General features: G+C 43.5%; 1 protein-coding gene across 1 annotated transcript in view; it reads right to left on the bottom strand.

The window, feature by feature from the left end:
• Window positions 1-859: 859 nt before the first annotated feature.
• Window positions 860-26,620, bottom strand: part of LOC139351438 (multiple PDZ domain protein) — a 41,566-nt gene continuing 15,805 nt past the window's right edge. Inside the window, exons 18-48 of the mRNA XM_070993322.1 lie at window positions 26,301-26,453; window positions 24,275-24,619; window positions 23,990-24,101; window positions 22,914-23,112; window positions 21,977-22,018; window positions 20,605-20,706; window positions 20,083-20,163; window positions 19,727-19,904; window positions 19,371-19,481; window positions 16,621-16,713; window positions 15,563-15,625; window positions 15,232-15,303; window positions 14,302-14,494; window positions 13,144-13,340; window positions 12,871-12,962; window positions 11,772-11,850; window positions 11,325-11,393; window positions 10,271-10,366; window positions 10,114-10,188; window positions 9,779-9,974; window positions 9,481-9,626; window positions 8,713-8,796; window positions 7,608-7,801; window positions 5,378-5,525; window positions 5,200-5,286; window positions 5,015-5,111; window positions 4,743-4,906; window positions 3,444-3,548; window positions 3,066-3,160; window positions 2,462-2,585; window positions 860-2,366 (exon numbers count right to left, since the gene is read on the bottom strand). Coding sequence (XP_070849423.1) covers window positions 2,220-2,366; window positions 2,462-2,585; window positions 3,066-3,160; window positions 3,444-3,548; window positions 4,743-4,906; window positions 5,015-5,111; window positions 5,200-5,286; window positions 5,378-5,525; window positions 7,608-7,801; window positions 8,713-8,796; window positions 9,481-9,626; window positions 9,779-9,974; window positions 10,114-10,188; window positions 10,271-10,366; window positions 11,325-11,393; window positions 11,772-11,850; window positions 12,871-12,962; window positions 13,144-13,340; window positions 14,302-14,494; window positions 15,232-15,303; window positions 15,563-15,625; window positions 16,621-16,713; window positions 19,371-19,481; window positions 19,727-19,904; window positions 20,083-20,163; window positions 20,605-20,706; window positions 21,977-22,018; window positions 22,914-23,112; window positions 23,990-24,101; window positions 24,275-24,619; window positions 26,301-26,453 — 3,939 coding nt within the window. The 3' untranslated portion in view covers window positions 860-2,219. The remainder of the gene's footprint in view (window positions 2,367-2,461; window positions 2,586-3,065; window positions 3,161-3,443; window positions 3,549-4,742; window positions 4,907-5,014; window positions 5,112-5,199; window positions 5,287-5,377; window positions 5,526-7,607; window positions 7,802-8,712; window positions 8,797-9,480; window positions 9,627-9,778; window positions 9,975-10,113; window positions 10,189-10,270; window positions 10,367-11,324; window positions 11,394-11,771; window positions 11,851-12,870; window positions 12,963-13,143; window positions 13,341-14,301; window positions 14,495-15,231; window positions 15,304-15,562; window positions 15,626-16,620; window positions 16,714-19,370; window positions 19,482-19,726; window positions 19,905-20,082; window positions 20,164-20,604; window positions 20,707-21,976; window positions 22,019-22,913; window positions 23,113-23,989; window positions 24,102-24,274; window positions 24,620-26,300; window positions 26,454-26,620) is intronic.

Genomic DNA, 26,620 nt, shown 5'->3' with positions numbered 1-26,620 from the left:
CTGCAGGTAACTGCGTTGGGTCTTGACCTCGGGGTGAAGGAGTCACCCAACAGTTGGGCGTATGTACTTCTACTATAAAAGTACTGCAGTGTTCTTCTCCATCAGCCCACTGAATCTGAACGGAGCTCAGACCTCATTAGACAAAGAGCTTCAAAGGTCTGGCGCGACTTGTGTGATTAATTGGGGGGCCCCCGTGTTTGGTGTAAACCGACTTAAGAAATGGACTTCATGCGAAGGACTCCACACAAACCCTGTGACAGGCTGTGAAGCAGCTGCGCTCATCACTGCACAGACAGATGGAATGCCGTATTTTAATGGAGAGCTCTGCCTCTCTCTATCCAGGCTTTATTAAGTCTCAAGTGACAACAGAGAGTCTATTCAAGCAAGAGCATACCACATGGCTGTATTATCCTTTATCTATAAATCTTTGCTCATGCACATTTCATTTCAATTTGGTGTAGCTTCTGATTTAGATCCGTCCCCCTTTCGTTTAAATGCGACCTCCAGCAACAATAAATTGCTTTTATCTCCTGGATGGAAAATGTATTTAGGTGATGCATGGCAGCTGTGATGTATACCGTACAATAACCCAAGCGTTCAGGAAGGAGCAGTTAGATTGACTAAGAGCTGATGCACTTGGAACGCTGCCCTGCATTTCACAATGCTCAGCTGCCATTATTCACTTAAGAACATTCATTTTCATATTTAAGTTTATAGTCACTCAGCTGAGGTTTAACAAGCTTGTTTTCTCTGTGGATTTAATGACGTGCTCCCACTCATATTTTTGTCAATTATTCGAAGCGACGGAGGACGCTTAAGCCACGCGAGGAACAATAAAGTACAAGACGATACACACTGATTGAATCCAAAGGTCACTTTTATTTAGTTCGGTGTGAATAAATTCAATACTGTCAGATTGACAGTACTAGAGCCACATAGTATTTAAGGTGATAAAGAACATACAACTGTCTGAAACTAGACCACACAACACATCCCTAATGACTACACAGTAGAAGACTTTATTTTGGGTAAATAATGAGGTCACAATGCGCACAGGTCTACTATATAATCATCTGACAAGTTAAACACTGAGGACCAAGATAGCAGGTCCTTTACTCTTTTGTGCACTTTCATGAAGTGAACATTAACACTTTAAAAAAAAATACTGTGACATAATACCTTATATATCGGCTTTAGCAGCACTATATTTCAGTGAGGAGGTCAAAACACACACGCACACACACACGCACATACATAATTCTTCTAGTCAAAACACGCACTCACCATTCTTCTTAGTTTAAGGACCAAGACATAAGGATTTCACATCTTCCCCTGCAGGGAAACACACTGTGTATTTACAATATCAGCCTTCAGCACTTGAAAATGCTCTCAGTGACTTCATGATAAGTTGATTAACACCATTTACAGCAGCGTCAGCCTTTCAGGAAAACCAGTATGATTACTTGCCAACAGCAGTGCAACATAAAAGACAAATAATGCTATAATCAGCTAATATAGCCATCAGCTAAATCCAGCTAATCTGTTAATTGCCTCAAGGGCGTTTTTGCGTTGTTTCATGCTCTGAATTTAGAGGGAAGTCACTGATATAAGCAGACCCCAGACATTGAAAAATAGTCTCTGTTCTGTTGAAATATTCGGATATTGCTTTGGGGTGCCATCTGTTGTAAAATATTCCTGAAAATAATTATCTCACCATCCTTTCATTATAATACTGGGAACAGCAAAATACTGGAGCCACAATGTTCAGTCACAGCAGAGCGTTGGAATGTAAATGAGTTGAGATTTTTACATGATTCACATAACAGCTAATTAAACTGTAAACCGTATGGCAAATTATGAATTCATATATCGACCTCACGCACAATTTTGGGAGCAATTTATGAAACTGAGTGATGAAAGCGCTTTCATCTTGACACACACATAAGTCTACTTGAAGTAGGCTGGATCACAGTGTTCAAAGCTACGTTGAGCAATAAGCATCTTCACGATCAGTGTATATGGTTGCTCTTATTTCAGTGTGCACATGGACACGAGTGTATCGAGTATCAGGTGATTTTAGCACAATCTTCTAATTGTGAAATAGTGCTGGTCACACCTGCGAGGTGTGTTGCTACTTGAAAAGTTTCAGTCTGATAGTCGTGGATTAACTGTGGGTGTAATGCAAAGTGTAGGAAAAGTACTGAAGATAGTGTGTGTGTCTACGATAGCACAGTGAGCGTGACAGTTCCTTTGGTCTTTTTCAGGATGCCAACAGCTTCCTCATGCGTGACGCCCTCCAGAGACTGCCCGTTAACGGCCATGATCTGGTCCCCCCTCTTCAGACGGCCGTCCTCTGCTGCTGCCCCCTAAGTGCGCACACACACATGCAATAAAGAGTTTTGATTAATGACACACAATTCGTCAATTCTGCAAATGTAAAATGACGTAATATGTGACATACTTTTCCAAAAACTGTCTTAACATAGATTGGCAAGTCTCCGTGGGGGCTGCCGAACCCTCCGACTATACTGAAACCCAGTCCGTCTGGTCCTCGTCCAAGAGTGATGGTCTTGTACTGAGGAGGGCTGATGGAAGACAGAGACATTTAGGGACTGTGCAGAAATTAGTAGAGTGGGGAGGGAGGGGTGAACCATATGGTTCAGTTTATGAAGAAAGCAAAGGCCTCCCAGCATTTAAAATGGTGTCAAATTAAAACCAGCATGATTGTGAATCATTAATTTTCATAACATGCACCAAACTGCACATTAGAAATTACAGCGAACACAGAACAGTGAGACATGTCTGCCATATATTCCAGCCACCACGAGCTACTGACTAAACAATTATCACCACTGACAGCGACCGAATGATCTGTGCTCAAGGGAGGGCTGATATAAAATAGAAATCTGGAGTGAGACATTTTTGTGAGACATCCAAAAACTTTTAACTACATTCCCTTCAGCAAAAAGAACAAACTTATAACTCGTATAACCCTCCTGAGACCCAGGCCCTTCGACAGACTGACATAACAAAAATATTCTTTCTGTGCAACGAGCAGTTCATACCCGAGGTCGTCCTGGAAGATGCAGCTGGGTGTAAGACCTCCAGCTGCCTGCTCCTGAGAGGGGCCCGTCACGGTGGTGTCCCCGCCTGCGATCACCTACAGGTGCATGAAAACACTTTCATGCTATGCTGCACTTGCCAGATAAAGACTGATAGCATGGTGGCAGTGCTGGATGAGGGAAACAGGTTTTATGGTGCTTCAAAGTCTGCCGCCACCACTGTTCTTTTCAGGTGAAAACTTTGTACATAGATAAAGTAAAGAATACAGCGCATGTTCAAATGACGATTATCTAACTGTGTCTGCAGGTTTATCTGATAAGGACACAAAGGCTGAGAGGAAAAGTGGATGTGTGTGCTGGATGTGCGTGGGGTTTTTCGACCTGCAGCTGTATTGTGCCCGTGGCGCTCTTGAGCAGATTGACAGCCTGTGAGTGGCTCATGCCTTCAGCAGACGTCCCACAGATACTGACAATGCGGTCCCCAATCTGTAGAAGTGAGAGATTAGCATGATTTAAAAGGCTACCTCAGGGAAACGTTTAAAGTAAAACACCTGTAGCTGGGTTTCCATCCAAATGTATCGCAGATTTTAACCGAATTTCGATAAAATCGGCAAATGAAAATGCAAATAATGCTTGTTTCCGTCCACTACTGGTACGCTGATATTAGGATTTGGTTCATCGAGGGAAGCAGTAGGTGGCGCCAATTCTCCGAGCAGAAAATCATTATCGCACTGCAGAAGACGGGAGCGCCACAAGATGACGTAATTAAACGAGCACCCGCCCAACCTCAAATGGAATAAATGATGGAAATATGTCATTTCAGTTTGTTTTATGTAATAATGTGAGATTAATGTGAGGAAGGTTAGGTCAGATCCGCGTGGAGCGTTGGGGAGACTTAATCTGTGGGGGCGAAACACCTGAACTCTTTTTCAAAACAGGCAAAAACCATCTCAAGCCAGCGGAAAAACTTTTTCTTGCGACAGATTTTTTTTGCCATTTCTATTGACCTTTTCTCATGCGATACTTCAAAATGTGCCTAAGAATACGTTGATGGAAACACGGCTCAGGTTTGAGTTGGAAAAAAAAGGTAACAGCAATGAAAATGAAACAAAAGTTGGCTGTATGACCTTTAAAACAATGAACACTCACTGTGTGTCAGTACCACTTCTATAAACATGTTACAAAGTGTGGAGGAATTGCATGATAACAGAGACACTGGCTAATACCATTTGAAAATATAATTCACACCAGCGTATAAAAGCAAAACTACGCCCGCGTTCAGCTGAGTAATTTCATTATTTAGCACTCTCATCTCTCATTCTGGCTGAAAAGATCGAGCAGCATGAATATACTATTCAAGATTCCCTCTCTTCATTTCAATGAGCCCTTCTGTAGGCTTAGTGATCTGAATGCAGGAGTGGGAGATTTATTATCCGTGTTAGCAATGGCTATTGTCCTCCTCCAGTCTGCATCACACAGAGCGACAATTGACGTTAAACTGCGAAGGTCGCCGCTAAAGGCTGGAGGCTCTTGACCTTTGGGAGGATTTGAGATTCACAAACCGAGTAAATGACATCGCTGTAAATAAGCGAGATCCGCATTAAATCCCACACAAGCATTGCTGGTATGCGAGTTCTGCGTATTCCGCTGGAAGCCAAAGAAGATTACTCAGTCTGGTACCTTGAGCTTCTGGGTCTGAGCGGCCACGCCGACAGGATTCATCATGGCGATAAAGATGGGTATGTCACCCAGAGGGCTTCCCACGCCGCCTGCTATACTGATACCCAGAGAATCATTGGGACCTTTAGTGAACTCCACTGTTCTGGTGTCCTGCTGCTCTGGAGCTGTAGGGAAGCAAACAATGTCAGAATGCCTTCATCTCCACTGTTTCCATTTGTCCCATGGCTGCCTAACTCGTACGCTTCATGAAGTGCAGTTCTGAGGATACTTACAATCTGCACTCCTGATCAGTTTGTCAGGGTCATCATGAATGTTTGCAGAGTCTGAACAAGACTGAGAGGCCACCTTGGAGCTGCCTGTTTCACTCATCTGAAACAAAGACATTCAGCGTTGCTTTGTTTTGTTGTTTTCAAGGACGAGGGAACAGCGATTTCTATTCACAATTCCAGTCGATTACCTGACTGCTTTGAGACAGGCGTCTTTCAGAGTGGAAGGGGCCTGCCTTAAACCTCCCGACTTCCATTTTTATCGGCCCCACACAGCACTGCAGCACAAGGAACATCATTTTCAAAGTCGTCATCCGACAGTTTAAAGCAGACGTGCCGCTCACTCACTTTGCGGAGGGCCCGACGTACCTTGAGCAGCGCCGCCGTGGCCTCCTGAGTGGCCGACCTGACGTCCTCCCCGTTGACTGACAGGATCTGGTCGCCCTGCATCAGTTGGCCGTGAGTGTCCGCCAAACCTCCTTTCACAATATCGGAAACAAATACTCCTGTGTCATTCCTGGAGGGAAAACAGCGAGATAACATCTATTACTGTGAACGCCTTCACGTTGGCGAGAGTCCCACTGTATTTATCTTCACCACCTGACCTTAATTGTACCATGCTGCTGACTCGTGCTGCTGAGCATTTAACTGATGGTACACTATTGATCCAGCAATTTCCCATTTTTCCAATGGACCTCTGCACAAATGTGGCTTCTGCTCCTTGGGAAGCGGCAGACAAGCAGCTGCCAAGATGGAATATTTAATAGCAAAGAGTGTGTTTACCACCCCGACTCCCAGTGTGACCTAGATGTGTTTTCCACATTGAATCGAAAGTGAGAAGCTATCACAGAGAATTTAACTTTCTTATTTCATGAGATTGGTGTATTGGTGCCTTTCATCAAGGAGATGTGGAGACATTCAGCCTTTATGGGGAGCACATCTTTGGGGTTGTTTTCTTGATTGACAGCTGTGGTATTTGCCACCTGCTTGTCCCTCCTCAGCCACTCCCCCGGCTTTTACCCCCCTTAACCAAATTTGGGTTTTAAGGCTCTTTTATCCACCAAAAAAGAAAAAGACAGTGAGCAGTAAAGGAGAACAAAGGAAAACATCCTTTCTCAAACCAACTGGTGCTGTGCCGGGAAAATACAGCATGCCCTCATTTGTCTGCAGTCAGAGGTCAACATATTCAGTGCATCCATGCTGACTCGGACCTCTCGGAAATGAAGTAAACTGCAGAGAAGATGATGGCGAATCCTCGGCCTGTGTCTCTTTTTCCAGAAGCACATCTCCGCTGTGGACTTTGCATATCTTAAGTGCCAATCTCCACGTGGATAAAACTAACACAGGCAGGAGCTGTGAAGCACAGCAACTTGATCCCGCTCAATCCCCAGTGCCAAAGACACTTGGCTGTCACAACTCCTCACCACTAACTGCTAGCTTGCACTTTCCGTTTTAGCCGAGGGTTTTAGGTTGTCTCCCTTGCTGCCTTTTCCATCCTATCGAGCATTTTAGTTGTTGTTTTTTCCACTTTTGTAGCAAAACCACTTTGACAGAGGTGAAGATTTACAACTACATTAAAAGTTGATGTGACTACTACCATCCAAGCCATTCAACCCAGGACCCCACCTCGGGCCTTTTACCCTGCAGTTGTACAAAAAAAAAAGTTCTACACACATAATTAGCAGTGCATATACATGTATGGTCGGTATAACACATTCCTGAGGGTGATCCCAGAGGTAAGATCAATCACCACGCTCCACACACACCTGACAGCAGCAGCCTGTCAGTATGCGGACCAGCAGGCCTTTTCCCATAAATGCTACTGCAAGAATAGAAGCCTGTTTTGAGTTGTGTGTCGAGACAGTCTGCAATTTGCCAGCTCACGTCCTACTAAATCTTCCTCAAAGGCTGCGATGGGAGCAAAAGCAGAAACGTTTCCTGATACAGCCCCATCTGTGGCAGCGCACCAGAGTCATGATCACCGCTAGCGCCGCTGAATATGATCAGACAAACACAAACCTATTCTGGTGGTTTAACATGTTGGCAATCCAGCAGGTATTCAACCGTCAAATACACCTAGCAGCCCTGTCATGTTGGAATCTGCACGGGAATTTGCACACACCAAATACAACATCTTACCATTTAATCTAAACCCACGAATGCTGAGGGTTCCATAAGGAAAAGGTCCATGTGGTTGTATTGGTCAAATCTAAAACTGTCCTTTTAACCCTGGTGTGTTTTAAGGATGTACTAGACCTCTGTTTCTCTACTCTCTACGCACTACGAACTATTTAAATGTACAGATCTTTTAGGAATGATTACCTCTGGTCCCGTGATCTGCATTAAAAAGGAAAATTGACACAGTTACTGTCAAACTATGCTTAATCTTAGTATTAATTAGAATATCATGATTCTCATTACCAGTACCAGTCTTACATATTTATTTCTACTCATCCTAATAATTGCTATTCCTAAGATGCTAACTCTTTTTGTGACCCCAAAAAGCAGCTTGCAATGCTAACTGCAAGCTCTTTCATGAAGCAACTATTTTTCATACATAAAGCTCATTTAGCACTGGAATGAATCCACATCCTCTCACCTCCTCCCCACGATGCTCAGGCCCAGGCCCTGGCCAGGCTTCTTGTGGAGCTCTACGGTGAACGAGTCCCACAGGTCTTCCTCCTTGTACTGGGCCTCATCCCTGTAGACCGCCAGCCGGACTCTCTGTGGGGTCTGTCGCAGCACGTTGATGGCTTCATCATGACTGGCTTCACGCAGGTCGATGCCGTTCACCTGTGATGAGAGAAAAATGGAGGTTAGCATTAGCAAACATTGGCCTCTTTTATAAGAGCAACAGGAGAATAGAAAACCGACTGTATGTTACAAGAAAGAGGACGACAGTGAGAAGTGCAGGCTAATTCAAAGCTAAAACAGAATTTTCCTTTCGCCACTGAGGTCGCATTTCCTCTCTAGAAACCCAAACTGCTGAGATATCTGATCACTGGATTGGAATATGAAAATCACAGGGTGATGTTACAACACTTAGATTTCACTAAAGGGAAGCAGCCCTCCCACAAAAGAAGCTCAAGTGGTCACTTGAAGGCTTGACGTCCAGCTTTTTTTTTTTTTCATTTTTTACCACATTAAAGAGGGGAAATACCCCATTAGCTTTCGCCATGGAAGTGCAAAAGATTTTTCCCAGCTCGCGGCATTGCTGCGGACTGGGAAACCGCTCTTTTCACTTCTCCTCTCTGACCTTATTTTCTAAACACAGCAGCTTGGCTCGGGGACAGAAAGGAATAGTAGAGGGCAATTAAGTCATAAGGGTGTGTGTGTGTGTGTGTGTGTGTGTGTGTGTGTGTGTGTGCATGCATGCATGTGTGCCTTTCAATTCAGGTCTGCTGATTGAGCTACCATAACTAAACTCATGAGCTCCACCCCTGCCCTCCCTCTGTGACAAAGCACGAGGTCGAACTGAGGGCAAATCCAAGTTGAGCTGGGATACTTAACTTGTCTCTCTGCGTGACGCACAGAGGGATTCATGCTCGTGGTTGTTTTTAAGTTTGAGATATACATCAGCAGTTCAACTACATGACCAAATCTTGGAAACCCAAGCTTTAGTGTTAAAAAATCCTGTGCTAGCCACGTCTTAAGTCAGCCTTTTAATCTCGGTCATACATGATGATCATTATACTGCGCCGCACCTCGAGGATTTGGTCTCCTGCCCACAGGCGGCCATCTTTCGAGGCTGCCCCTTCTTCATAGACTTCATGGATAATGATGGCCCCCTGAAGTGGAAGCAAGATAGAGAGCAAATAAGTACAGAATAGGAGGAGAAGGCGAGCAGGAATACAGTAACAGACAGTAAATAGTGGGGGAAAAATTGAAGTAATTGTACAACTACCATGTTGGAGCAGAGAATGGTTTTAAAAATGATGAGCATGTGTGATTTTTTTTTTTTTTTTGCAATTGCCATTGTTTTCAGTTTTCATCCTTTCTTTCCTGCCTCAAGTGTGTTTTCTTTGCGTTCCAGTGTGAGTGTCATTTGGGGTTCAGAGGTTACATTCCGGGGCTGGATATTGTCTGCTGTGGCCGAGGCCAGACAAAGAGCTGCTCCCCCCCCCCCCCCACCCCGAGCCTGAGTGAGCAGACAAAATAGATGGGCTGACTGAAGAGAGGATGGCAGGAGGAGGAGGAGGAGGAGGAGGAAGGCTGTGACAACATCATTTCCTACATTCCTGAGCTGCCACGGCTATTACGAACCAGAGTTATACCACCACCAAAGATTCAAAGTGGGTGGCATGGTGGGCTTTACATTAAAAGTACAGTCACAAAACCTTTTTAAGTTATTACAAATTGACAGTGTAGCTCGACAAAAGGACTGTGGATTGTAAAATCAGTGAAGATTGTGTTGTTAGATCAGTTATTGCTTTAGAAAACTAATCCGTGCTGCCATATTTTCTGTGTCCTACCAGCAGGGTGTCACAGCCTCCCACGATGCTCAGGCCCAGGCCTGTGCGGCCCTTGCAGATTTCAATGGTGGTCTCACACCCGGGGATGATGGGACAGGTCGCCGGGTCGCAGGCCAGAGTGGAGGGAGTGGATGAGCGACTCAGACCTGAAGTGAGGTGTCATTTAAGAAAGTATGTCATCTGTTCATCTTGTCAGCAGCACATTAAGGGAGTGAGTTGTCTGATAAAGCACTGACCCATTATTTATCTTCCTGAATAAGAAGTCAAAAAGGACATCTTGTTGAGTAAGCAGACTTACTTGCGCCTGCTTCCACCTCTGGATGACTCAAGGTAGACGTGGCAGCACTCGGCATGCTGGGCAAGCTGGCAAGGACGCCATCTGTGCAAGCGGTGTCCTGGCAGCTCGACTGGGGAGAGGAGAAGGAGGAGGGGGTCTCATTTGTAGAGAAGGTTAGCTTCACTGGACCTTTGGTTTTTCTCAGCAGAGAATTGACCTAAAACACAGTAGAATTACTAATCAGACTCCAGCTTTACATACAAGACATTTTCTATTAGGAAAACTTCAGCAAATCCTCGCTTTCAAAGGGAAATACAACACGATGATTACAGCTTATTTCCACTGACGCAGAGTACCTTTTCCACAGTGTAGCCGAGCACTGATTCACCATTCACAGCTAAGAGTTTGTCCCCTGCTTTCATGCAGCCCTCCTGCAATGAGCAGATCAAGACTGTGATTAGAAATCAGCTGAACAATGAACAGGAACCATCAGCTGCAGTGTGCGACGCATACCTTGCCCGTGTGTCCCGCCACTTCAGATATACTCTGAATCTCTACTCCGCTCTCAGTGTTCCCCTCCTCAAAGGTGATGCCAAGTCCTCCATCCTCCTGTTACGGACATTACAGCAATATTATAGATCTGAACATGGCAGCTGTGTGGAGCAAAAGCATGCAGACTGACACATGCATCTCGTTTCCATAACACAGGCTGAATAATGGAGCTGCACCAGCAACTCGTGAAAATTATCTCCACAAAAATAATGAGCTCATGCGACACCTTCCCACTTTTGATATTTTGGCCCTGGAGAGGACTTTCGCCCAGATGCTGCTGCATTTACAACGCCGTCCCCTGTTGCCTTATATACCATATGGATAGTCCCAGAATAAGGCTCCCATCCAGGTGCTATCGCTTTTCCATTAACGCTGAGTTCCCTGTTCCCTCTTCTCTTTCCCACCTGCTTTTGTCTCGCTTCTTTTTAAAAGGTCAGTTCACCAGGAATCACAAATGGCCTCTTGTTGCATGTGGTCGTGCAGATGTTGAAAGAGCTGAATGGACTTTTATCGGTGGCGCTCAAAGAATCAAAGAATGACATCTGCAGACTTCGCTTCACTGTAAGCAGCTTTCAGGGGGAATTGTTTCCTGCTGCTGGGTTTTTCAAACGTGATATTTTTCAGTGTAAGATGCCTGAAAACCTTGACGAGTAAATCTGGAGAATACGCGCGCGACTATGTAGAAAACACCACAAGGCGTTCCTCTTTTTATTATTTAGGCGAACTGAACCCTGATTTCCCTTCAGAACTGCTCTTCCTCTATTCACTTATTGAGTTTATTCACCCTTTTATTTGACAGTGCTCTGTCTCTTTTCTTCTTCCTGGCAGCTTGTCAGACTCCACTGCTCCTGTGTGCTTTCCCTCTCCTTCTCGGTCATACCCCATTGACTTTTTGTATACACCTCCCTCATTATTGCATTGCTTCCAACTTTCTCCCTATTATTGTCTTTATTTTGGTATTTCAAAAGGGTTCTCGTGTGTGTGCTGTCAATATGGGAGGTCCAGCATGTCTCACCTTCAGCTTTATGATGTGATGCACGTATTTTGAAGAGTCGGCGTCGCCATTAGCAGCAGTTGTTTCGAGCTGTGAGGAAACGGGCAGCAGTTGGTACAGTATGAAGGAAATAACTGAAGCTTGTGTGCCCGTCTGCCGGCCGGTGAGAGTACAGTACTGAGTGCTTGTGTGTCTACACCACTGTTTGTGGTTTTTGGTTGTCTTGGGAGTTACAGACAGGCATGGGAGTTTGGGATCTCCAGGACCACACAAAGAGACTTTTCGGAGCCAAACATACATGAAAACAATTCAGGAAAATGACAGAGGGTAAAAACTAAATACATAAGGGCAGAGTCAAGTACTAATAATGGCCTGTCGGTGTTTCATAACGTCTGATGCACTCTCTGTTGTAGCGCCTGTGCATGTGTGTGATGTGTGCGTTGTGTGTGGCCGCGAGCGCAGTCGTACCTCAGCGTGGGGCTCCACTGTGTCTCCCTCGTGCTCTCTCACCGGTCCCACAGCCATCTGGTTCAGCGCCTCCGTGTTCCTGTTCCAAAGAGTCATAACTCAAGTAAATCGTCGCTCCTCCGCTTCGTGACAGCCGAGCCATGATTTACGTGCTCTGATCACAGTGTCTCTCTTTCAGGGGGTCAGGAAAGGGATGTGAGTAAAGTAGAAGGTTAAGTCGTGTGATCCTGCCAGAGGCTGTTCGGGGGAGGGCCAAGGGTCATACTGTGTGTGACTTTATGCTGATATGTCAGCTGCTACTGTACGCCAAATTTCCAGACTACATATTAACTGCATACAGTTTGTACTATACATAGGTCAAGAAATGAACGTTCACTGATACAATACTTAGCTGTGAATGAGCTGCAACATTAAAGTGAAACTCCCAAAAAGCAAATGTTTGTCTAAAAATTTAGCATACTTTTTTGTTTTATGGGATGTTTCTGGAGGTTTTTCGCAACCACCCACAAAGAGTTTTTTTTTTTTTTTTTTTTTTTTACAGTGACAACAGCTTTTCTGTTTCCTTTGTCCATTGCATTGTGGGAGAATACCCTGCAATAACAGCACACTCAAAAATCAGGATTTTTTGTATGCATGCTTACATTTTGTACGCATACATTATTTGCCTCATTACTTACACAAAACTTGTTTAAAACTAGGATGTAGTGTGGATTTGGAGCTGTAATGGTGGGTAAAACACTGTTTCCATCGTCAAAGTCACCTTAGTTTAAGGTTTTAAAATATTTTCAATACACATAAAATAAATTGCTGTGGTGGATTAATTATCTCGAGATAAAACCTAATTTTCTTTTTCGATATGTGCATGAGGAAGAATCTGTTAGTCCCCACTGAATGTGGATGACATGACTTCACCTTCACGTGCATCCCTCTGTTGAATTACAATAGCTCCCTCTGTTGAATTTTGAGTAGCATTACAATAGACTTGAATTTTCTCATGTCAGCTTTCATTACAAGCACTGTCTGATATGAACTGTAGATCCTGTTGCAATGAAAATGTGTTCACAGAACGTTTAATAGGAAGGAGAAGATGTTTTGATACCTGACAAAGATGATTTTGACTTTGGATAGAGAGCTCTTGATTATGGAAGATGCATTCTGGTGACTGTGGCCATAGAGGACTTGCCCATTGATCTGTGAGGATATAAAAATATATCATTATACACACTTTTTCATGTAAATATGTAAAAGAAAACAGGGAAACCAAAAGCAATGACATTATATGTTTCAATTCTAGACCATATAACTGTAAAGAGTCAAATATCCTGCCAACTTTTTTAGTTGACTTGAGAACAACGATTAATACACAACTTACCTCCAGCAGCTCGTCCCCGACCACCATACGTCCGTCCCTGCCGGCCGCCCCGTTGGGGTCTATCCCCACCACAAACACGCTCATGCGGGAGCGGTCCCTGTTCCCTGCCAGGCTGAGGCCCAGGCCCGTCTTTCCCTTCTCCAGCTCGATCATGTGCAGGACACCTGGGAGGCTGCCATAACGCTGGATTATGTTCTCTGAATGAGGGAGGTGAGAGTCATAGCAGACAGATGTAAGCTGACAATACTGTGGAACAGTGCCAGATTTGTCTTGAGCCTGCGCCTCCATATCAGCTCTCGTCGTGTTGCTCAGAAAAGGCAGGTATTCGGATTTGGTACAATGTGCAGAAAGTAAAAGCTAAAATGGTTTAAGATTGCTGTTTTGTCTTTTGTTTTGTTTCGGGCTCACCTTCGATTTCTTTGTCTCAATCTTGTCTCTATTGTTATCCCTCTTCTCACTCCACTCCCCCTCTTTTTGTCATCCACCTCTCCTGTCTGTGGTGTGTTAGATAGCCACTATTCAGACCAATGGGCTCCTGTTGTTCTGGGCTCCCTGCCACTGTTGAACCATCAGTCCTGTACTAATCTCCACAACTCACCTTCTCAGGCCCAACCTCATCAATCTTATCCCCCCAGGATGGGCACGCTCTCTAACACACACCCATATATATTCACCACAGTCCCAGGTGTTTGGAGGCTGGAAGTCTGTCCTTTATGCTGGCTGGCTGAGCTGAATGTGACTGACTGTGACCCTCTTCTCCTTGCAGCAGTGAGTTCATTCTACAGTTGACATGTGCAGGATGCTAATAGCTTAATTGGGACATTAAGTCCTTCAGGTTTTGCTGAGGTACGACCACCTCAAGCATGTGAATCAGGGCTCTTTTATTGCAGCAAGCGAGACAAATGTGGAACTAGGAGGACCTCTAGTGGCAGTTATGTGATAATACATGCTACATTAAGGAGATGAATACTGGCTGTCTCCATTAAATTAGTCAGTATAAGTAAACTTCCAGGAGTATATAATACCAGGACTTACTTGTAATTGGCCAGTGTGAAATTCAATAAACCAATGACAAAAACACAACAAAATGAACATTTCTACCGTTTTTCCTAACAGAATATATAATAGCACCCTTGGAAACAGAGAAACTGAACTCACTCCAGCTGTATCCGAACTCATCCTCCTCCTCCTCCTCCTCCTCCTCCTCCCCCTCCTTCTCCTCCTCTGCCTCAGCGGGTCTGCCAGGGATCTCTGTCAGCGTGTCTGTATCAGTCTCTCCCACATGGGGCACCACTGGCAGGAGGAGGACAGTGCTGGTGGGAGATGCCTTCGCCGCTTCGCGCTTTGCCGGCTGTCACGGCACAGATGGAGTTTGAAAATAGTTTATTAGGGAAAGCTGAAGAGAAACACCAAGACTTTATCTTTGTGTTTAAGTTTGAATCAATTTGATGTTAAGTGTTTGTAGAGGTAGGAAGGCACGTAAGAGTTGTCGATGTGAAGCCATATGCTTGGTTAACACTAACAGCTTCATCTGTTTTGGCACGATATGTTAGTCTAAGACTGAGAAATAAATATGGCTCCATATTGATGCCAGAGGCTCCAATCAGAACTTGGTTAATCAGCCTACTTTAGCCTTAAGTTATAGTTAAATGAAGCTAAGGGAGTCAGAAATACGCATCATTACTTAACTATTCCTGATGAAATGACTTCACATATTAGTACTTAAAATCAAATATTCACCCATCAGACATTCATACATGCACTTACCTGAAAAACCAAGAGCAACAAATCACTTTAATTGTTGTCTTCAAACAACAGATCAAGCCAAAAATCTCTGATTTGCTTTTGTTGACCATTAAAGTGATTTTCTTTTTTAAAGGAAGTGACAAAAAGCAAAAGACAAAACACGTTCTGATTCATGATGGATTCGAGACAGCTGGAGGAGGTGTTAGGACATGTACAAGTGTGTGCCTGCACAGCGTGTTAGAATATACTGAATACATGAAATGTATCCTGGTACATCAACACATCTGTACACGCAGACACGGAGAACGGAAAGTGGAAAGCACAACACGGAGACCCACAAACCTTAAACGGGGTAGGAGTGAAAGGGTTAGTTGGGGAGAGGCGGAGGAAAAGTCTACTGTGACTGTCACCCTCCTACAGAGAAGAGACAAAGGGCAACAACTTTAGAAGACAACACATTTCTGACTCCTACATCTACTGACAGACACATGCCAGTGTGGCGTTTGACAGCATATCTAGAGTTCATGGCGAGACACGACTGCTTGAATTGGTATATATTTCAAACCCGGTGCCTGTTCTAGTGAGCCACACTTTCCCAAAGTTGACTGTGAATCTGTGACGAATACAAAACACTGATACGAGCTGTGAGCGGAGGGTAATTGGAAACACCAACCTTGTCCTTGTTGTCCCTCGTCATGGCTGCAGCTCTGTCCTCACTGGAGTCTGTTATTGATGACTGCCTCATACAAGACGGACATGAAGGTAAATCACTCATGAATGAAAGAGCAAATTCGTAATATTCACCTCAGTGTCACCAGACAGTGAAGGATACTGTATCATAATCCATTAATCCCATAAATATTAATAAGTTCATTCAAAGTTAAAAAACGTTCTGAGTGCCAAAACCAGTCTAATGCACCATATGCTGTATCATTAAAAACCATCTGTTTATGAGTGTTGCAACTGAAGAAAAATCCACATTTCTTAAATAAAGACGAACTTTCGCTTGTTTTCTTCAGCGAACTTGAAGCTTGGCAAAACCAGACTGAGAACTACGGCTCACACACACACACGCACCCACACGTGCAACCACGCCAGAACACTGATGTGTTGAGGGAAAAAGCGTATCCAGCACCACATCCCGATCCAAGCTTGACCGTTAATCCCCCGTGATCGAGCCTTTAAGGCTTTTGCCAGAAAATCTGGCATTTTGAAAAGAAAAGATATCGCAGTTTCTACTTCTTCACATAACAGTATTTGTGTTAAGTGCCCACTGTCATATCAAGTTGTCTTGTTTACATTGCCAGAGAGGCACTTGGGACAATGTTTGAGGGATAATTGGGGAAAATTGGGCCTTCAACGTCAGGGACAGGAGGAAAATAAAATGCACTTAAAGTAAAAGCATCTGTTATGACTTTACTTCTTGTCTGGTGTGACAGAGTGACGCAGCAAAGCGCAGGAGGAGAGATGTAAATAAGGCGGCACATGCTAACAACGGTTCAAAGTAGTCATACTGCGCACGCATCCGGAAGCAGGAAGAGGACAAAAAGTTTTGCATCTGGAGAAATAAACGCAAATTTTAATACATCTCATGGCTATCTTGACACTGAATGATCAGTATGCGTCTTGTAAATGTCTTCTTCACTCATGCCTTTATTAACACAATGTTAACAGAGGAGAAGACGCACCCATACATGAGCAGACAGACAGACACGGGGTAGCTTTTCTAACCTGAGGGAGGGCAGGAGCTAAGCAGGTTTGATTAGTGCAGCAGAGGCTTGACCCGCGGTGACTATTTAGCTGCAGAAAGGGCAGGGGCGGCTTCTAGAAGCAACACACAGGAGCAACAAGCTGACAACATGACGAATATTTCATATGACGGCTGAGCCTTTCTGACAAAATTGAATCGGAGGCCGTCTGGGAGACCAAGAAAGGGTGGGGCAGGGGGGCAGAAGCACCATCAGTTCTATTCAAATGAGTTAACATTAAAGCAAACAGCCTCCTTGAGGACGGCCGTCTCCTCCCCATCAAAAAAATTAATAAATAAAAAACAGACAAAAGCTTCTTTTTTCTGAAATACTTTAACAAAATATGTTTCAGAGGATTATTCCAGGCTGCCTTGTGATTATTCACCGCTTACAAGAGACGGATCGGAAACTTAAAGGGAAACAGCTATTATACTCTCTCGCTGGCTGCATTTAAAAACAGCATTATTGATTATAGACCCGCCGACAGCGCTCGTCCAATCAAAATAATACTCTTGCCACTATTCAGCACATTGTTGTGAATTTCAGAGAAGCTGCAACTCAATACGAGTGAGTTTGTGGTAAATTGAAAAGATGTCTTCTTCCTAAATGCTTATCTGTTCTTCTCAGTTGGACAGAAGCAGTCTGGGGGATATTTTGACAGCCGCGCTGCCACGCAGGTAAAAATGACTTCCTTGTTTGCTTTTCTATTGTTTATCTGATGAGTTTCTTTATTAGATATACCAATGACATTTGAATAACCCCCATGGTTAAATTGCATTAAGAACCTCGTCTGGATGTGTATTGAAAGTCAACATGACACACCTTCAGCACAGACGTTTTCTGAAATACTTGCTAGTGCCTGTGACAAAATTGATTTAACCATTTGCTGACCCTTTTGATTAAAAACCGTTGTTGTGGGTCATGTCATTGTTACAGTTAGATTACTGTGTGGTAGAGAACAGAATAGGATGGCTTGATGTAACAATAAACCCTCAGTTCTTTTCCTCCCAGACTCAATCTCCAATTCCAGTTTGCCTTTAGTTCCGTCAATACGCACATTATGTGTATGTCAAAGTCAAAGATGCGGTTAAGAAGAAAGACTCAGCAAACAGCGCGAGAGACACAAAGCAAGTGGAGTCAGGAGAGATAAGGCGGCCGAGATTAACCGTGATGGATAGCTGATGCAATAGAAATGAGAGAGACAAAAAGAAAGACAGATTACCTGACATGTGCGATGTGGCATGCATGTGAAAATGGTGGTGTGTTTCTCTACAGCAGGTGATGGAGCTGGGCTATATACTGACTCAGGCTGAGAAAGGAGTGCAGAGGAACAGACATGCAGGTTTGAGACAACTCATAATGTAGTCACTGTAGTGCAAAATGAAGTATATACTTGTGGGGACATGAGGTATTAATCTCTTTCGGATGTGTTTGACATTTGAGGAAATATTCTCACTGTATTTGCTTTCTTGCTCTGAATGTGCGTGCTAAATATGAAGCTACAGCCTGCAGATGGTTAGCTTAACTTAGCATAAAGACTGCAAACGGAGGAACAGCTAGTTTGACTCTGTCCAAAGGTAACAAAACCTGCTCTTTCGTCGTGTAAATGCTTCAGAAGTGCAGGTGGACAGATTTGGCTTCCTTTGAGAGAGCCAAGCTAGCTGTTAATCCATTTCCCATCTTTGTGCTAACCCTCTGCTGGCTGTAACGTGAGCTTCATATTTAGCATATTTCCCAAAATGTAAAACTATTTCTTCAAGCCTGACAAATGGAAGTTATCCTCTTGTCCTTAACGCTCTGTTACTGGTCTTCACCAACTCCTGAGGGCAATAACAAGCTGAAGTTAAGCTAATAGCAGCTAGTTGTTAACTTCGTCTCCTGGTGCTGGGCACTTAGCATACAGAGGCTTTGGGCTTTTTGCTGTAAACAGCTGCCTGCGATAGCCGATAACAATGTTAGGAGAGTAATGAGCGTGAAGCAAAACAGCTGTGGGACAGAGCCAAAACAATGAGCTGAAAGACGCTATAATGTTAAACCGCAGAGGCAAACGGGAGACTTGGGTTGTAATTATATGCTTGGCTTCGCCACTGCAAGAGCTGGTGTTACTATAAAATATAGAAACGTAATTATAGTCTATCCCACAGTTGAGTCTAATTCTCCATCACCATGAATCCTTGCCCCTCTTCGTGTCCTTCCTCTGGGTGTGCTACATTACATGATGAGTTGCTACAGGGCTTAATGAGTAGCCAGAATGTTAAGGGAAGCATGTGGGAATATCTCATAGATAACAATGCATGAAAAGTGATTGACTATGAGAGATCTGACACTGGAGCCAAGCCAGTGGCAGCCCCTGCAGGAAACTACTTAGTCATGCTTTAAAAGCCTGAGGGCACTTTCAAACAACAAACGATGTTGTTGATCCGCTGATTTTCAATGAGTGTCGCACTTAGAGGTTAAAACTTGCTAATATATTTAATATGCCATGCTGGGTTTGCTGTTGCTCTCATGAAAGATTTCAAAATGACTGTCTTTGATGAGTCAAAAGCAAACCAGATTCTACAGGGGTTGTTTCTTGTACATTTTCGTTTTTGAAAGTGCCCTAAATGGCCTGTGCAGCAGGTACACTAAATTTTTACTTGAGGTGGGAAAAAAAAAGCTTCAGAGTGAGGAAATTGTGACCTTTGGATAATGAGGTAGTTACTAGCAATTGGCTTGACACTAATACAGACTTACCCTGGGCCTGTGGATAATACTCTGGACCAGGAAGGAGACAGGGTTGCCTGCCCTGCGTATGGCCTCGACTGCCTCCTCATGACTGGCATCTCTTAGATCAACTCCATCCACCTGTCAAAGACATATCAAGGAAAAGAGTCTGTCAGGCGCTCAAAATCTCCACTCTGCAGTTTTTTTCAGGATGACAAACTTTCTTCAGGGCTTTTTTTCGGATCTCTCAACTGACAGCACATTCATATTGTAACACTGGATTACATTATTAGTCCGAAAACAAGTCTTCTGATTGTTTAAAATCTAAATGAGGTCAAAAAACAATCTCAACTTGATTAGATCTGTGACCTGAAATGTTCCTTCACCTCTACAATCCTGTCTCCGGTCTTCAGGGTCCCGTTCTGTCCAGCAGGGCTGTCCTCCAGGATGTGCTTGATAAAAATGCCCCTCATCACTTCTCCGTTGCTCAGCCTGCTGCCCATCCCTCGGCCCCCAACGATACTGATACCCAGGGACTTGCCTGGTTCTCGATAGAGCTCCACTCTGGACGGGGGGACCGACATCAGCATGCAAGAGTTTGACATTCTTCACTTCAAAGCTGCAGCTCCACTACTGATCTGATACTGTAAGTCTTTTGTAACTAAAAGAAAAACTAAGTTCTTGTCTGTCATGGACATGTTCACAAAATTAGATTAGGAGCGAAGATACGGTGTGGACTCACTTCCTGGGTTGGTTCCAGTTGCTGTAAGAGGCACTCTCCTCTCCCTCTCCATCTTCCCGTTCAGGGAGGTTCGGAATATCTCTAAATAAACAACAGCGGAGGGAGAGAGTTTGATAAAATTCCAAAAACCTCAGTCAGGGGTTCATTTAAGCTCTCAGGACAAAAAACAAACAATACTTTTTGTTAGATAACATGACTTAAAGGTGCCCCTCTACCACTGGTGAGTGAGTGAGTGCCTGTTTTGTTGGTTTCTTACCACACCACTGATTAACACACAAAGAAGCGTCGCAATGCCGCGACAAAGGCAAGGAATAAAAAGGCTGCCTGCTAGCAAACATGCACGTTAACGTTTCATGATTACAAAACTGCCTTACGGATACATACAATGTGCTTTGGTGATGTGCACTGAATGCAAACATCGCAGGTTGATTTACATGGAGTCTCAAGAGGGCACCATTTAAGGTGGAATGTCTGAGTGTAATCACAGGACAAAGGTTAGAGCGGTAGAGTGCGACGACATACTTTGGAGCAGGAACTGGAGCTGTTTCAGTGAAGACATCTTCTTTAGCCTGCTCTAAGTTGGCTTTGTACTCCTCCAGATACTCTGCTGGAACATATGTAATGCTGAACACACACACACACACACACATGCCCACATAAGCACAGACACACACGCACACGAACATTTCTTAGCATACAATTTGGCATTCCCCCATTTCTAGAAACTCTATGTCCCACGTAAGTGGTAATTATGCACCTGTTCACTCTGAACTCAGACGGTAATTTAATAAAAATAGAGAAGAACTGGCATTCAAGTGCAAACAGGTATGAAAGCACTATAACCTCCCCCTCTTCATTAAAAAATAGTTTCTTTTAAATCTGCTTATTTGCATTCAGACGCTTTTTTTCTCCAGCAGTAACACTGAGCTGTCTGTTTCTTAAATGCAGAGATACACAATGAATTCCATGCAGGCCCTTCACGTGTGACTGTTCAAAGCAGATGTTTGCCTTCATAAATGTCTGAGCAAATCAAGTCCTCCATCACATCCTGTGTGACAAACATGTGACAAATCTGAAGGGCGTATCGATCATCTACATCACGAGCAGGTTACTAATTTATGTAGAGAAATGAACTGAAAGCCGGCTGGTAAAACCTGACACCCACTTAAAGTCCCATTTACAAACAATTCAGAGTGAAGTAGTTTCTGAAGGACAGGATAGCACATTGGAGCGAAGCTGACAGATCCTCAACAGATGGGTTGATTTGGTTTGAACACGTGACGGCATGCAGACGTAGAGGAAAGTGAAGCCCGGTGAAATAATGAAATGAGTGAGTTCGTTTCAGACTTAACAACATGCAGTGAGAGACATGGGGGGGCTAAAATACAAATGATTAATATAAAAACAGTGAGTTAGAAAAGTAAGCTGTGAATGTAAAATCAGGTGATAAGTGAACAGGTTAGTCAGAGAAATCAAAGAAGTCAGGCAGCAAGTGTAAGTACAAATAAGTGATGCAGTCAGTCAAGATTTATCCAGATATTATTCTGACTCTAAGTGTTAGCATACTGACACTATTTTCAGTTTTGTTGCCACACAAATTTGAAATATATGTTGGTTAATCGACCGTAGTGCCATTAAAATGTTAATCAATGTATCTGAATGATATTAAAAACAGCATTCTCCCCAATTCAATTCAAAAAACTTTTCCATTTTGTTGTCGTCAGTGCTCTGACGCTCGGCTAGGCTGATCTGACTTTCTAATTCTGTGTCTGGATAAAGCTCTTGAACAGACTGCGATGAAGCCTCGGCGGCAGATGGAGGGACCGAGAGGAAGGAAACCGAGATGGCGGCTTCTTGCCGAAACACCAGCGGCGTGGAAGTTAGTCATACTCACACATAAAATGGGCACAGATCGTCCTCAGGTGCACAAGCAGATCTAGAATGTGAAGAGTTGGCGTTTATGCACCGAAGCGAAACAAACTGCCAACTTCAGTTCAGTGAGCAGAATTTGTGAAATCCCACGTCCAAATTTATTAATTTCCCCAAGGGGTGGGAGGAATGGTGACTCCTTTAACACAACATATGACAACTGAGGCAACAAGAGAATTTACTTGAGCTTATTTTGCTTCTGCAATCTGAATACGGCCTTTGCTTACACTCCCTGCATTGATTTGGGTTTAGAAAAGCTTTTGTTAGACATACCAAAAAAACTCCGTACATTACCCAGTTTATAGAGAAAAAAATAGGCATAATCAAGTACAAACACTAAATATTAAATGCTTCCAAATAAATATTTGATACACTGAATATGCATTTGTAAAGCTTTCATTTTAGTTTGACCTTGAGGTGCACCCCTTTGTAGTGACTCACAAAAGTACGAGGCAAACCATATCTCACCACAATTCATTCTTCAACAACAAAGAACACTATCATGAGGCCTTGGTGTGAAAATACGTCTTTGTTACACAGGACTGAAAACTCAGCTATTCAATCAGAAGTCAGCACAGAATGCTTTGAAAGACTTTTCTCCCATCTGTAAAGGCTAATGCAGACCGATACACATTGTGCCGAGCAACAATGTTGTGTCCTTGCAGGGGTGTTGAACAACTAAACTGAATGAACAAGTGGAGGGATCAGTGGCGATCAAACTTGTTTTGATATTTCCTGATTTAAATGGCACTTTCATCAACATTGCACTGTGCTGCTATTCGTATAGCCGACAATCTGCTAAAACTGTAAAGAAACATATGTTCTACACTTTAAATCTTGCATTGAAGAATTTCACATGATACATGTCTGTGACTATTTCCTGTCTAATCCTTGTGTCTTACCCCAGGTCTGGTCCAATGAGAGAGTGTCTTCTCAGCATGGCGCGGGCCTGAGCATTGGTCAGGTTGGCTGTGGGCTCCCCGTTGATGGCCAGGATGAGATCCCCGACGCCCAGACGTCCATCGCGGCTGATGGACCCGCCGTGGATGATGCTGCGGATCAGCATTCCCAATCCATCCTTCATGGCGCTCACTGTCATCCCTTTGAGGTAGATCAGAAGAAACCGTTAGAGACTGGTTGGGATTTTGATCTGAAACGTCACATTTAAGTGCGATCACTGATCATCACTGATGTCTGAATTCCTCAAGTCAAGATCAAAACGTCCATGAAATCAAGAGACATTTTCAGGACTAACTTCATTATAAATGACAAGGCTCCATTCATGTGGAACCACATCGTTTCGCGGATAAATTCCACCTAAAACAAATCAGCTGGGAAACAAGAAAACTTCTCAGCAAATTATCCAAGAAACTGTCACAGTATTCACAGATTTGGTTTCACTTCACTCTCGATGGAGTAGTTTCAGAGTGTGCCATAATATATTTATACGTTATATATCTAATACTTTCAAACTCCCTCTTAGAGCAGTGCACAGGGGTTCTTTTGCAAAGATCATAAAAATAACATCAGTATGTTCTATTTAGGAGTGGAAAGCCCAAATGTGTTTAGAAGAGTTTTTGAATCGCACGGGAAATAGAAATCTTCAAAGAGTACTAAAAAGCAAAATGAGGCACTGTTTCCAATGAGGCACTGAGGATTAGAAACAGTGCCTTCTTAACACCTTTTTTGTTTAGAAGTTAAAATTTAGTATTCTCTGAGTCGGCTGCAGTCCCGTGGGCAGGTTTTGAAATGCAAATACCCTGTATGGCATGAAATTACCCTTTCAAACTGGAAAACAGCCACAAATCTTTTCTATCATTTTGCTTCGAATCTGGCATTCAGAAAAAAAAAAAAGACACAAAAGTAAAGGCCAACATGCCTTTCAGTCCCGCAACCTCATTTACACTCGTGTGAAGGCTGAGGCGTAAATAAAAAAATAAAAAAAAAACAAGAAGAATGTGAAGAAATTAACACGAACCAAGGCTGGAGTTGCCCTTCACAACTGTGATAGTCCTTTCAAAGCTGCTCCCTGAGGTCAGAGCCTCCTTGTCGCTGTCTTCTGTGGATTCTTTCACGCCGACCTGCTCGTCCTTGAGGGTGACAATTGAACAGTTATTTGTGAAAACAAATTAAAATATAAGGCTGGACTCCAAACAAGGCAAAGTCTATTGAGCTAAGAAACGCTAATGAGAGAATCAGAGATTTTGAAGTTGTTATAATGCACCCTGACATCCAGTGATTTTGATGTATGTTAATATTTTACCTTCATTAAGATCTTTATGTCTGGAATATCTCCATAAGACAAGGGTGGCTCCTTCTGATAGTGAAGAGACTCCACAGGTTCACCCGGGACGTTAGATCTGCTCCCTATTTCCACGAACGGGCTGTATGAGTTAGCACACTCTACTGGTTCCTCTTTTGTCGGGTGCTGTGCCAGGTACTGATCAGAACTGCTTAGTATGGCATTGAAATCCGGGACGTGACCTCTCAAACTCGGAGGAGTGAAAGAGGCAGACTTCTCCGGAGAGAATGCTTGAGTGTTGTCTGCGAGGCCCGGCGGTGTTGCAAAGCGGGGATGCTCGTCCAACAAGTCCAGGCGAGCTGTCAGCTAGGGTAAAACAAAGCATAGCAGCTGAATGAATGTTCCACTCTGTTAGTTAGACAATTGCCCAACAGGGGGGATTCATCTTGCTCAGTCGCAATCCTGCCCTCCTTGTAATGAGCCATAGAAAAGCCATCAGTGGCCAATAGAGGACAGAAGGAATTGCTGGTGATCTTGAGCTTGCCATGCGCAAAATGTAGTTTTATTATAACAGCATTTAAGAGTCTATTAGAACCAGACTGAGTAGTGATGAATCTCAGCAAGGACTTCCCTTTGGGAGCCACAACAGAAGTATAAATCTTTCAAAAAAAAAAAAAAAAAAAGGTATAATATGCAAATATGTCATACAAGTGGGGCTCCAGAAGCACGCCTGAGAAGCAGAGTCAAACAAGAAACAGGAGGTTTCATTTTAATAAGGCAGTGCTATAAATAAGGGGTGGACTGGGCTGTGTAATGCTCACAAGTATTCTTAGGTATCTACACAAAGGAGGGTACCCACATGACAAGAAAAATCACAGTTTCCTGTATATCTTTGTATATTTCAAAGCATCATATGGCATTAAATGATTGTCAAAAAAGCAATTCAAATATCAAACTTTGACTGTCACACTCCAGGGGTAAGCAAATGAAAGTCAAGGTGCCATGACACAAATTTAGAAGATGTGTATCTATTCCAGTGGATGATGTTGTTGTTTGGTTTGATCTGTTGAATTTCATCGAATCAGTTCAATTATTTTAAAAGGGCACAGTGACTTCTCAGTTCAGAGATGAGACAAGAGTGCTTTAAAGATTTCCAATACATTTTTCGATAGCGTTCAATGGCATGGGCAGCGCAAGTGCACACGAAATACTCTCTACAAAGCTAGACACCAAGAAAGCGAGCACCCCAACTGTAATCTATCAGTGACAATCAAGAGAAAAAGAGCTGTCAGTGCGTCGCTAACAGTGACTTCGAAGGCTGACTTTGTCAACTTAACTCCCAGCTGACCTTTCTACTGTTGTTCCATAAAACAGGTGCGAACCGGAAAGAAAGAAGCATCAATATTCCTCAAAAAATATCACAGAAGATACTGTCAGCAAGGCTGAAAAGCTTCACCAGTTACTGTCACTGAGGAAAATCAGAGATTTATCAACACACTTATTCCCTCTCTCTAGAGCTTTAGGGGAAAAGTGTTCATCATCAGGAGAAGACTGAGCTGTCTGACCTAATACACACATCTGAAATCAGTTTTTTGGAACCCCTTGCTAGTATAAAATGCTCTGGCCCATGTCTCTCCCTCTAGGCTGCCCTATTATAACATAAATTTCTTCAGCAGGCCCAACAAATAAGGTCAGCCGTGACCTTTAGGACGACTGGAAGCAAACAGATACCCTCAGGAAAGCAGTTTGTGAGCCCCTTGCGCTTCTTTGTTTATTTTCCTTATAATTTAATATCCATTTGGGGAGTTGCTGTTCTTGAGGCACCCAGAGCGACAAAAGCAGCCGCGGCTACAATCCTCATATAACAACAAAATCAGCCATGTTGTTACTGCCTCAACAAAGAAAAACAAACATTTCTCATGACATTTAGACTCTTGATACATGCTGGACAGCTCGTCGTGACAAAGGGCAGTTAGCGCTGCTGGAGCATTTAATGAAACGAGGGAATAATTTGAAGGTGCGCCGTGTGATGAAAACAGTTGCTCACTTTGGGTGTGGATGAGTGCAGGTAATCCAGGTCCGCGCTGCAGCCGCTTCCGTGCAGAGCAATCATGGACGCCTGGAAAGTGTCATCCTCTATGCCAGAGAAAGTGTGATCTAACACCTTTTCATCAGGGAGGTCTGCTTCGCTGGTATCAATCTGTGATAATGAATGGAAGAACTATAACCAGTGGCGACACAAAACTGGCCTGTATTTTTGAGCAATTTGGTTCTATCCAATCACAAATAGCTGAATTTACCATGCTATTCTAACTACAAAATACTGCTGACACAACATAAATGTATCCCTTAATTGATTGCATCTAT

Source organism: Chaetodon trifascialis, chromosome 23 (genome assembly GCF_039877785.1).
Source record: "Chaetodon trifascialis isolate fChaTrf1 chromosome 23, fChaTrf1.hap1, whole genome shotgun sequence".
In the NCBI taxonomy this organism is placed as follows: Eukaryota; Metazoa; Chordata; class Actinopteri; order Chaetodontiformes; family Chaetodontidae; genus Chaetodon; species Chaetodon trifascialis.
Note: the sequence above shows the minus strand (reverse complement) of the source record. Positions and strands in the feature narration are given on the sequence as shown.